At 41.3% G+C, this 13,375-nt stretch overlaps 1 protein-coding gene across 2 annotated transcripts in view; it reads right to left on the reverse strand.

The window, feature by feature from the left end:
* Efna5 (ephrin A5) overlaps window positions 1–9,717 on the reverse strand; it is a 269,600-nt gene extending 259,883 nt beyond the window's left edge. For both annotated transcript variants that reach the window (XM_026391308.2, XM_026391307.2), the window contains exon 1: window positions 9,593–9,717. In XM_026391308.2, coding sequence (XP_026247093.1) covers window positions 9,593–9,717 — 125 coding nt within the window. The remainder of the gene's footprint in view (window positions 1–9,592) is intronic.
* Window positions 9,718–13,375: the final 3,658 nt, after the last annotated feature.

A 13,375-nucleotide genomic window follows, 5' to 3' on the forward strand; every position in this document is an offset into this window, starting at 1 on the left:
AAAAGTTTACTGAAGCAGTAACAGTAAACAAATATATGAAGAAAACACTGAATGCCACAGTATCTAAAACATTAATGGTCTATCTGAACCCAGGGGTTACTGGCGAGATTGCAGAGCAAAAGAAAAGGCCTGTAACAAAACCACTGCTTTCATCTATCTTTTTAAAAAAAAAAAGTATTAGCTAAATAAAGCAGGCAAACACTTTGCTGCTGCAGAGCCTTACATCTGAGCCTCCCTTAGCCTCCTTCATTATTCCAATCCGATGAATAAAATTATTGGGAGGCAAAGATCTGTTGTGACTACACAGATAGATAACTCATCAGAAGTCACTGAAGCTCTATCTGAGCCAAAGAAATTTTTCATTAAAGGTAAATCGAGAAACTTAAAATTGAAGCTGGAAAGACTAATACTTTGGAAAACAACAAATAGCTACAGAATCAGTTTCAGAATCTCCATCTCAAAGTGTCAGTCACTTCAAAAAAGCATGCTGCTATGATGGTGGCTCAGGACACTTGTGTGCTAGGGCAGTGGCCATGCTGTGTAAGTCAGAGGTCACCACTTCCACATTCCGACATCTGTCTGTATTTTCTTGCCCTGAAACAATACAAGGGGAAGGAGGCTCATTTGCTCCCACTTTGTTTAACCTAATTGTCAAACATAAAAGATAATTTTCCCATATGTAGAGTTATTTTTACCTTTCCTTCCCATTCTCATTTGTCTCCATTAAATTAAATACCATAAAGAAAAGGAAAAAAAAAGGGAAAAAACTTAATCAGAAGGTTGTCTCCTGTACATTATTAATTTCAGTAAATGTAAAAAAAAATTATATATCCCACTCACATTTATGATATGAAATATCAAGTATCATGTTCTCCATCATCAAACTCTGGATAACAATTTGCAGACCGAACTAAGCCATAACTTGATTTTACTCAAAGCCACAACACTGCATTTTTAATATAGAAATGCCTTTCATTATATATTTTCACAGTAAAAGACAAGAGCTAATTGTTAATTATAGTTTTACATAGATAAATAAGTCACCAATAAAACATAAAATAGGAACTCTGATAGCCTGGAAACAGCATTTTTTTAAAGTATTTATTAGCATTCAAAAATAAAAGGTCACTTTGAACACTCAGTTATTTCAGTCTTTTCCACCAGACAAAGAAAAACTGATGATGGGTATCAGAGGAAAGTTTTTGATGCAAACACTGTCAACTCATACCTGGGCGTTAACCATAAAATGTATATCTGGTCTTAAAATGTGCATTTTCTATTTGTCACCATTACATTGCATCTACAACCACCCCAAATACTACTTCTAATGAACTGAGGTTATCTCAGATACAGTAGAGGTCATCTGTGCCCAGTTTAAATTAAACAGACTGAGGTTACTTTTGAAATTAATCTTGAAGTTCTGCTTTTATTTCAGTCCCTGGGAATAAAGCTCCCAGACATCATCAAACAAAGAATTATAGTATAAAATTTTGGTAAAGTTTAACAGGAAACACATTCTTCCAAATGTACAAATCATAATGGAAATATAGCAGACTCAGTTGATACAGTCTCATATCTTTTAGTAGCAAATATGAATTTACTTCTAAAATAATTTTTCCATAAGAACCCACAAGAGGGGTTAATTAATGAGAAAGTAAGAGGACTTTCTCTATATAATTCAAGGACAAAATGCTCTGACTGTATAATGCTTCTTAAAGCATCCCAATGTTCATTTTGGAAGGTACCTGCATTTCAATCAGTAGTTCTTACTGGAGAAAGATCTCTAGTACTGCTGAGCAAATTGGGAGGAAAAAGTCAAACAATAAAAAAAATAAAAAATAAATAAAAAACAAACAGACAATCAGAAAAAGGAAATCAGGATAAGGGGGTGACATCAGAAACTATTAATAGATTACTTTGAAATTAACAATGAATTATAAGCTTCAAGAGAAAAATACATATAGAAACATGGTACAGCCCAACATTTAACATTAAAATATCGTATTCTTGGGTTTAAACATATTATCATTGTTAAAACATTCTTTTTTTTAAATAAACTAAGAAAAAACCCAAGAAGATAGCATTTTAATGACTTTGAAAATAAGGAAGAGTTTTAAAAGTAGAGTCCTGACAAAATGACTGTAAAGTGGTTTAGTCCTTTTCTATCGTCCATATTCATTTCCGGACCAGGTTCATGAAAGAAATAAAACCGGTCTTAAAACAAGATGGCTGCTTCTGGGGGAGAAAAGAAACACGCTGATTTAACTGGAAGCCCAAAACCGAGCTTTTCTAAATCAGGAAATACGAATTTAATCATTCTTTTCCTCTAATGTCCACATATTCATGGACTTCCATGTGGGAACTTGTGGATTACACTATGCAGTTAATGAAAGTTATTAATAACAAAGCAATTTTTAAAAAAAAAAAAGGTCTAATCTTTGCGTGCTAAAATGACGCGATTGTCCAATGCACACACACATATGCTGATTTACATGACTGTCCAATGCATATGGGCAAATCTCAATTTTCCTTCATACCCAAATCATGATCATCCGTCATGAAAATCAGGTCATTTGATAAGTAACAATAGGAATAATATTGAAACCTTATATCTCTTAAGAATCCAACCCTAAAAACATGTATTAATATACTATTAGAATCAATTCAGCAATATTTAACATTTTAAAAGCAAAAACCACAGAAAATTAACTACTAGACAATCTCTTCGAATTGCACTTTGCTGACCTTCCCTGAAGCAAATGGCAGATTAATTCTATGACTTACATATAAAAATTAAAAACATCTTCCTCCATTTTGAAATAACTTTTAAATAGATTTTTTTTTAAATCATTCAATCCTATTTTTATTCCCCACTTGAGTGGAAAATAAGACCTGACAGTAACATTTTCTTCTACCTGTCAACTGTCAATTGTATGAAGGATGTTTCTAAAGATGACAAAGGTTTATTTTTCCTTATTGAAAATGATAGAATTCTACCTGAATGAAAGCTGAGCTAACCATTGCTACAGTGCACTCTCTCTCAGCAACTAGCTAACTTAAGTAGGAGTTTTCAATGTTTTAAAACAATGCTTTTATTGAAATATATGGTTCATTATTTGAAAACCATATCCAGAAATCTCAGAATCAAGAGTTTAAAACTACACAAATTTTCTATTAGAAAACAGTGCACAGATTTTTTACAGTAGTTTTACAATCCTCCTTCAGAAAATACAATGAGTACAGACCATCAAGAATAGTGAGATCTAAAGAACTTTTTTTTCCTAAAAACTATTCACAGTAATTGCAGTACATAAAATGAGCACTGTTCATTTTTAATGTTCAGTGAGGAACTTCTGTGTCATTGTGCTATCTTGCTATTGACTGACTAAATTTTCAAAATGTGAACGCAGACAAATTTAGGGAGAAAGGCAGATCTCCTAGTAGTGAGTAATATCCTATTCAGAAACACTGGAAGTTCACATTAATCATGAAAAACTTTTCTACAAAACAGCTTAAGACATAGGTTGAAAAGCTGACTAACATATAAATCTAATCAGATAAATCAGGCCCTTAAAAGAGACAGTAATTTATTGATGTTTGGCTAAGACCATCATAAGACAAATTATTAAAAGTGAATATTAATATCTCATTTCTTACACTCCTACTCAAGGATTTTATACCTGAACAGGAAGGTATTATCTGTCACAAATGATCGAAGGACAAAAAATTTTTCCCAGTTTCAGAAGACTGAGCTGAGTGAGTTGTCCTAAGGACCACCTTCCTCACTGTACTTAGGGAAATACAGACTTCCTTCCCAACATGAATGTTCCAGTCAGACTATGATTATAAGAGTCTGTATATTACTTCTGAAAAGAAAATCAATAACATGGAATCAGTCAACAGAGAATGGCTCATCACTTAAAATACCACAGCTTTTTAAATCCTTATTGCTATGGAGGTTATTCAAAACATTCATTAAAAAATAAATAAAAAAGAGGATGAGTGGCATCTTTAAAAACATTATTAATCCAATTATTTATATTGAAAAAAAGGAACCAATAATATACCAAATGCTATAAGAAAAAATGTTTTTAACGTATTCTTACGTTTTATTCATTTTATATTAAAAGTTCATTCTCCCCCACCCTCCCTCCCTAGCCTCCAGCCCAGGTAAATTCTTTTGGCATATTCTTCTCCCAAGCTAGCAAAGGCCAGGATTCCTCAAGGACTAATTGTATTCATTCATTTTCTTGGCCCAGCATGAAGCTGGTAGCTTGCTTGGTTCATAGCAACAGGGGAGAAAAGGAGGTACCCATCTTTATCTGTCCCTATCCAACAGGAAACCAGGCCAATGGACAGAATGCAATGAAATGCCTATTCAGAAGGCATTTTGCAAGATTAAATGGCAGGTTTAATTTGTACCCCAAAGGACTAGGTGTTCTTTCCAAATGATCCCTCAGTTTTTAAAGATAAAAACCACTAAAGCTATTATTTATCATCCACAACGAATGTGACAATAAGATATTAGTTCCATGTGCCAGTAGTCTAGTTAACACCCTAAAATCACATACCAGGAACTATGAAAGATGTTCTCTGATATGGTTAATCACAAGTAATTTATTAACACTGGTCTCATAATAGAAATGCCAAATGAGACTACAGTCAATAGTCCCTACAAACAGCACTAATATTTCAGTCACCTAAAAAACAGATGGTTGATTATTTCTGTTTGTTTTATGAATACATAAAATAGTGCATACAATGGTAGCTAACTTTGCTTTACAAAATTCTATGGAAAAATGACCAAAAAGCAAGAAACATACTTCTCTTTCACAAATTCCTAAATTTAAAAAGGGGAGAGAATTCACTTCACAAAACAGCTTAAGACATAGGTTGAAAAGCTGACTAACATATAAATCGAATCAGATAAATCAGGCCCTTAAATATACTTCAGGTCTCCTATAAGTAGATGAGCATAAAAATATAGGCTGCTAAGTCTCAGTTGTACTGTTTTATTTTTACCCTTGTCTTTACAAAAATTCTGATCCAAACATCAAGATAAAATTATCCCAATATATCTAATAAGCTGATGTTACATTGAGGCTTATTCGTTACTTTATTAGGATTCTAAATAATATATTTTACTTGAAGATTCGTGTTTCTAACATGTAAAAACATTATTTAAAACATTTATTTTTTTTAAACAGGGGGGGAATCCTTTATAAGTATAGTAATGAAACTATTCCAAACCAAGGTAAACTTTTCATCCTTTCTCAAAATAAATTCTTAGATATAAATTATGATGATTTATTTGTCAGAGAAAAAGGTACAGTGCCAGTATTCTGCTCTGTGTGTGTGTATATGTGTCTCCAAATGATGATGGCTCAGAATTTTTAAAATAAAGCAAGTGAACTTTGAAAGAAGAAAAATACCCAAAGAAATATGGTTAGGGAAAACTCGTTTACTACTGTCTCTACTTAGATACATACATATAACCTCAGAAGGACAAGAGAGTGTTGACCTAGAATTCACATTACGTTCACAACTCCAAGACTACATGTTAACAAAACAATTACCTACCAGTGTACTATGAAATGTTTAATTTACAAAAGTTCCTAAAGCATTGACAAAGTCTAAAGAAAATATGACTAGGTTCAAGTTTAGTAAATCCTTGATGAATTAGCAGAGATATTACTCATGCTAAGAAAATAACTCTTAAAATCGATGATACTCAAACCTTGGCAGAAATAAAGCACCAAGTAAATGGAATTAGCATTACTGAAAATATGATTATACTGGCTGTATATTATTTTATTATTGCATCCATAATGCCAACTAGGAGACACACTTAGTTATTCTAGCATCATTTTGGCACATAAATCAGTCCCAGAACTTTTCAAAATACATAAGGTTTAAAAGAATATTCTGTTGAAGGCATCAAAGTGTTACAGCATGCTTCAGATGAAGAGGCAAGTTCTTAGTATTGTCATGTCTATCTTTATCAGCATAGATACTAAGGGAGAATGTGAATAGTTTTATTGCCAAATCTTCTTCTTTCTCTCTCTCTCTCTCTCTCTCTCTCTCTCTCTCTCTCTCTCTCTCTCTCTCTCTCCTTACTTAAAAGCTTTCTACAATCTTAAAGAAATTAAGGACAAATAACTATATTAACTTTGATTTGTATTTTTATTACTCAAAGTTACTTAGTAACATTCCAATTTAGAATGCAACATAATATTAAAAGGATAATTCTATTAATCACACTTTTAGGTCAAACTTAGGCAAGTTTTAAAATTTTAGAAACATAGTTGATGCATGTAGGCTAATGTCTTATAAGGTATTTCTCTTCAGACTAATAGTTCTCAGTTACTGTTTCATAGATTTGTGCCATTTCAGCATATAAAATCAGTTTAGTTCCTGCCCAATAAATACTGGTAACTAAAAAGTTAGAAGCATTTGAAAACTAAATATCCACTTACCAGAAATTACTATCAGGAATATCGTTTCTAACAGTAAAATTATTCTGACACCAAATAAGTTTACCATTTTTCCTGTGATCCCAAATTTATAGATGCTTATTGTACCAATGGACAAGTAATGACGATATTCAAGGTAGCAGATACATTCCCATCAGCTACACAAGGTAACACAATTTACACAAGAAAATATTTAATCCCTGTTATCAGGACCTACTTGATCCTAATTTTACCTAACTAAATACAATTTCAAGTTCAACCTATTAGTATACACTCAAACTTATTTACTTCATTGAAACATAGTTTCCATTCTCATCAGTTTAATATATCTACTAAACTTTTCTTCTAAGAGAAAAATTTTAAAGTCTATTCAAGTTGCAATTAATATGATCGACTTAGTCTTTTGATTATCTTCTTTTGGTTTAACAAAATCTTGATACTTTCTACATAGAACCAAAGTCATGGTTAACTTACGTTACAAAATGATAGCATATAGGAAAAGAAAAAGTACAACATTGAATTTATAAAGTGTAGTAAACTTATGCAAATTTTATGAAATAGTCTCATAAAATCTGTGATAAACTCTTGGTTCTTATTTTCAACTTACTTATTTTGCATTTGGCCCTTTTCAAATTACATCCAAGTTGACTTTCCTTAATACATAAAAAAGTATCATCTAATTCAACATTTCTCAGTTAAAACTGCCTACCACTACCTACTTTCTAAATTTTACTGTACTAACATACAAGACAAATGCCTCCATAAATTCCTAAGAATATTAAATGTTAGGGCTAAATTTCTTGGTGGTGAGAGGTATACAACATTCTTTTGTTTGGACTTTATCAAACTGATAATGATCAAATAGAAAGGCATTCCCACATCTTCAAATTAACATACTGACTTAAGAATACTCTTAGTATTTTTAAGAATTACAGGTTAACTTGGGCAGGTTTAAAACTACCATGACATCCTAAGCAGAAGAGCTTTCTTCAGGCAGGGCAAATCTATTAAAAAATATGACCTGAGACAAAAATCAATGTGCTAATCTCAAACCAAACAACAGTATCAAAAGCATAAAATAGAGATAACCCAAGATAAAATGTCCTTAAACTAACTCAGACTAGTTTGACAGGTTAAGAAGTGGGGTTGGAGTAGGGGTGTTATTGGTTTTTTCCATTTTAAAATGGTGGGGGGAGTGCTGGAACACCCATAAATCCAAATAAATGAATACCACGAGAAAAAGATCACACTGTGAAGTTTGGAGTTACAACCAAGAGCAAAATGTCCCAAATACAACTAACTGACTCACTGTTGCTTTATTTAATAAGTCACTAAAGTTTGGAAATATAAGTTCTTTTCCTATATGCTGTCTAATAAAGCCCAAAAGGGAATAAAACCGACCAACATAATAAGACTTGCTTTTAACACCATCACAACTGGAAAGCTTGCTCTATTTGTCTTGTCAGCTTTAATAAAAGGCATCTCCTCTGGCAGGAAGACTTCTCTTTCTCTTTTCCTAATAGTGGTAAGTGGCATGTCAAAGAAGAAATAGCTTCCAATTCCACCACCCACCTCCATAAGACTCTAAAAAAACCAAAAAAAAAAAAAACAAACAAAAAAAAAAACTTTGAGGGATGTCTCCACTTCTGCTAGGCAGTGCATTTAGAACTGGGCTACCTGGGTGTGACTACCCTGGATTTGCAGGGCGGGGGGGGATCTCCCTTTCAGACAGTCAACCAGTGGACGGCTTGTGGGGAAATCTGCCCATCTTCATCTGGGCTGACAGTGTTCAAGCAGGGAATCCTTAAACATTCATACCGAGGGAAAGGCTGGAGACCGGTGGAGAGTCAGTGGGAGATAGCAAGAATTGGAGGCTCCTGCTGTCCCCTCTCCCCAGGCGCGCTGGGGCGCAGCAACCACAGCTCATTCTCGGCCTCCCGCCTCTTTCCTCCCAATTTCCACTTCACCCCACAGGAAAACCTGTGATTTTAGGTACAATCAATATATTTCCCTCATAGGCAGACACCAAGACCAACCCACAGCTGAAAGCTAGCCTATGTACCACATAAACAGTGGTAGATGGGCCCGGGGTGCTGACTGCCTGCGCACAGGCCAGGGAGAAAGTAAGGTTTGGAACTGCTCGGGACCAGGAGGGGTCCGCCAGGCATTCTGAATTCCCGCCCCCCAACTTCCAGAGTCCAAGAACACTGGACGTCGGCGGCTGAATGGGGTTCATCACGTGCACTAAGGCAGTCCTTGGTGCCCACCTCTAGCCTCCCGCATACCGGGCGGGCTTCGGGGACCACTGCAAAACGGTTCCAGGTAACCGCGCGCGTTCTTCCAGCTGCGTCCCGCCAGGCCGCGGGCGAAGGGCTCCCAACTCCCGGGTCGATCAACTCTTGCAGCTTGCTTCGCACACATGACGTAACCCGGTATTAGATCAAACTTTCTGGCACCTTAAACCCACTGGGGCGGGAAGTGCAGGAGGAATCCTCTCCATTGACAAGCGCGCCGGGCCCGGACTGACTCCGGGGCCGAACGATTTTCTCGCAAAGAGGAAAATAAAAACCTAAAGCTTCCGCTTCCCAGCCCCCCTCACTTCCCCTAGCCCGTGCGCTCTCTGTATGCACCGAGAAAAGAGAAGAGAAATTAAAAAAAAAAAAAAAAAAAAACTTTGGGTATGTTTGGCGGATTCTCTCCGCAGTCCCTGCGCACCCACGCTCCAGGCGAAAGCTCTCGGTGGCGCACATCGCGGGCTCTGGGCGACCAAGCCCTGCGCGGGGATTGGGATGTCCGTCAGCCTGCCAGGGTGGGAAGCGGATAAGTCCCAACTCTCTGGCTCCCGCCCTTTTCTTAGTCTCCCCATGCCCGGCAGAGGCAGTAGGTTTGGGTAGCCCCAGGGACTCCCAGGAGCACCCAGGCTTTCCACTTCTTAACAAAGAGGGGCGCGATGGGAGCGCTTCCCGCCGGCGCCTCCAAGCCAACAGCGTCCGGGAGACGCAGGCTTTGAGGGTGCGCGCTGCCGGCAGCTGGTGCGCGCTGGTCCCTGCAGCCGCCGCTCCTTCCTCTGGGCCCGGAGGCCCGAGTAGCCTGGGCTCTTCGCCCCCCCGTCGCCTTACCTGGGGTTGCTGCTGTTCCAGTAGACAGCGTAGCGGTCGGCGACGGCCTTGGAGCCCGGGTCCTGGCTGAACACACACATCCAGAGCACCAGAAACACCAGCGTCAACATCTCCACGTGCAACATCACGCCTGGCCAGCGGCGGAGCCCCCGACGCGCCACTCCGGGGAGAGAGCGGGGATCCGGAGGGAGGGAGGGAGGGAAGGGGACAGAAAGAGAGAGCAGGCGCCAAATAAATATGAATAAATAAAATGAAGGGGGGCGAGAAAGGAAAGAGGCGCACACCAAGCTGGGGAGGGGCAAGAGAGCGAGAAGAAAAGAAGGCGGCGAATTGCGGGCGGGGTGTGGGGTGGGGAGTAAGGGATAAAGACAAACTCGCACCCCCACTGGGGTTCGGGAGAAAAAAGGAATCACAAGATGGAGAGAAGCGTGCGTGTGTGTGGTAGCAGCGGCAAAGGCGGGGGAAGGGGTGCCAAGCTGTGTCTCGGGCGGCGGCTGCAGGCCAGTCACCCCGGCAGAGGGAGGTGCGTGCCGGGCCTGGCGGCGGCAGCGCGATTCGGAACTGGCGGCGGCGCGCGCTGCACAGTCACCGGGAGTTGCGCGCCGTGGCCGAGGGGAGACATACACCGGCCCGCCGGGCCCAGCTCAGCGTCGGCGCCACGGGCTGCGTAAGGCTTCGCAAACGCCCGGAGCCCTTGCACTGCGACCCGCTTAGCTCCAAGTTACTTTGGCGGCGGGAGGGAGACTGCAAAAGGAGGGCGCCGTGTAGATAGTGGGCTGGACGCTTGTGGCCCCTGAAGTCTGAGAGCTTTCCCCAGCCTCCTCTGTGCCTTAGCCGGAGACCCCAGGAAATCTCCGAGGAGTAGTTGGTACTGCGGTACCGGGCGGCTTGCCGAGAAGGGTGGGGATCTGGAGCCGCAAACCCAGCCCCGCCGGCGTCCTGGAACTGGTTAACCGGCAGCTGCGCTGGCGAGGAGCGGTCTTGCCTCGAAAACCTCAAAGAAAAGTTTGGCTCTTCGAGTCTTCCCGCAGGTCCCTAGTGGAGTCGGACTGCAGCGGCAGCGGGAGTCGGCACCCTGGGCAATGGCCGAGTCTCAGGGATTTCTCCTGTGTGCTTTTCTTGGCCGGGTGTGGGTGCACCAAAGTGAATGAAGAGTAGAGGTTATGAACCAGCCAGCCCGGCGGAGCTGGGATTCCCAAACCTGCAAGATGACGCCAACCCAACTGTTCTGCTGGAGAGCGGGAGGGGAAACAATCACTTTCAAAAGGATCCCTCCAACTCCGGGATGGGCTGATGTCAGTCTCCGATCGCCTTCCGGGAGCGAGACTGATTCCCCACACGCGGTGCCAAGAGCCCCGGGTGAGCTCTCAGAAGTGTCCCTGTGACTCCGACGGGGCTGGCCCCAAGTCCAGCAACTTGTAGAGATACATCAATCAGTTTGAAATGGGGAAAAAAGGAAAAACCAAAAAAAAAGAGAGAGAAAGAGCGCGCACGAGCGAGTGGCACCTCCCCGATGACTACATCAGAAAACCTTCCCGATCCTCCCGCAGCTGCTTCTCTTTCCCTCCTTAGGCACAGCAGCAACAAGAGGTAAAAATCAGAATCCGAATCCTAAAACCCCAACCCAGGCGGGAAAATAAATAAACTTGAGTGCAGCAGCACGAGCAGCCCTGGAGAGATTGAAACGACTGGCGAGAAGTGGAAAGGGGTAAAAGTCAGTTTTGCAAAAGAGAGGAAAAAAAAAGAAGAAAAATGCTTTATGGGAAAAATTTCCTCGGGCACGCCCCCTCGTTAATGACCTGCGTGTAAAGCCGACAGCAGAGGCGACCCAACAGCAGCCTCACCACTGCGCGAGACCGCGCGCGTGAACGTGGACGTGGGCGAGGGGGGCTCCGCCTGGGCGTGTTGCGCGGGGCGCAGGGTTGGCAGGAGGCGCGGGTGTGAGCTCCGGACCGAGCAGGGGGAGGCGCAGCCAACCAGCGTTGCTGCCGCGGCCCGGATCATGTGGGCAGCCTTTTTTTCTTTCTTTCTTTCTTTTTTTTTTTTTTTTTCCTTCCAGTTTACTTGCGAAGGTGGGGGGTAGCCGGAGCAGCCAGTCAGGGAACAGCCTGCTGTTTGCTTACAGATCGGGATTTTTTCCTCTCTCTTTACTCCAACCGGATTGGTTTGCTCCACGAGAAAGAGGCGGTTTCCTAATCTCCCTCCCCACGCCTCTCACCCCACCCCCCACCCCACCTTCCTGAAACCTGACTAATTGAATTACTAGGAGTGCCGAAGCGCGCTCTCCACCGCTGGAGCCCGGCAGCCACGTGTAACCCTTTGGATGCTGAATTCCGTCGGGGCTGAGGAATGATTTGACATCTTTTTACTTGGTTGTAGGGTCTTTCGATTTTAAAGCAACTGGTTCCCACTCTGTAGACAGCGAGCCGACAACTGTCACTGGGGCCCCTCAGGTGATTTGAAATCTCAGTAGACGGGCTGAAACCAACCTACGCGAGTGAATGTTTTAGTAAACCTCTGTCCTGTTCACAACGCGTACATTGCCCGGCGCTGGGTTATCTGGAAATCTGAGCCTTTCTCCTAATGTCTTTTAAGCCTTCTCTCCCAATTGGAGATTTAAAGATTCTTGAGCAGGAGCAAGACTTCTCTTTAAAGTGATGATCTGGAAGCTCTTTTTAAAAAAAAAAAAAAATCGGGAAAATCTCAATTTAAAATGATTACAATTCAGTGCGAACCTCCAACAGGGAGGAAATGAATGCGGCAAGTGAGCGCATCAGAAATGCTTTACACCTTTTTCATTTCAATCCTGAGGCTGATTCGCTGCTCACTCCCCGTAAATAAATGCCTTGAAGTAACCCGTTGCGAAAAGAGAGAGAGAGGGTGGAGTTGGAATGGGAAGTAGTTCCTTTTTCTTCTTCTTCTTTTTTCTTTTTCTTTTTTTTTTTTTTTTTTTTTTTTTAATTGGACTTCTAGGACAGGTTGAAGCGCCTCGGTCCTCTGTCGCCACCAGAGCGCAATCGCTTGGCAGCTAGCCTTTCTCGGCGCCGTGAGACGTTTCCCCCGCAGCCGTCCGGCGCCCTGGAAGCTTGCCCGACGCCCGTCGCTACGGGGCCACAGGCCCGCGGAGACCTGCCCGCACCGGGTTCCGCGGGCTCGGGAACTGTTAATATTTTTCTATTGCTCTCTAGCGAGTTTGCTGCCTCGGAGGGAAGGAATGATCCCAAGAAAGAAAGCCGTTTAGTTTTGCTCCTAACCTGCCAGTTGTCCCTTTTACTTATTGGCCTAATAAAATCAAATATATTCTCCCTCCTGTGCCTTCCAGTTCTAGGGCTCGAGATTTCCAGGCGCTTTGGAGCTGTTTAGAAGCGTCCAGACGCCCTCCAGTGGTGGGCCTGTAGTCCGCACCCAGCATTAATGTTGCCGACCTATTGAGTTTAATGGAAAATCTAGGGTCTTGATCAATATAGGCTTGAGGGGAAACAGTTCCCAAAGGCATAGGGTTCCTTGGATATTATCGGCCTTTGCCTAAAAATTAAGTTTTTCAACTACGGAAAATTTTCATATCTGATTATCTAGAAATCATCCTAGAAATGTAAGTGTTCTGTGACTAGATATAAATCGCAACCTGTATAGTTATGAACTCCACAACAAACCACTCTAACCAAGCAACCACCTTCATTTTTTAAAGAAAATTTAAGTTCAGAATATTCACATGAATGCCTCTCTATCATCTGCATATTTCACAATATTCCTGCTGTGAGAAAGAAGTGGGAAAACCTAAGG

The sequence above is a fragment of the Urocitellus parryii genome, chromosome 1 (assembly GCF_045843805.1).
Source record: "Urocitellus parryii isolate mUroPar1 chromosome 1, mUroPar1.hap1, whole genome shotgun sequence".
NCBI classification, from domain to species: domain Eukaryota; kingdom Metazoa; phylum Chordata; class Mammalia; order Rodentia; family Sciuridae; genus Urocitellus; species Urocitellus parryii.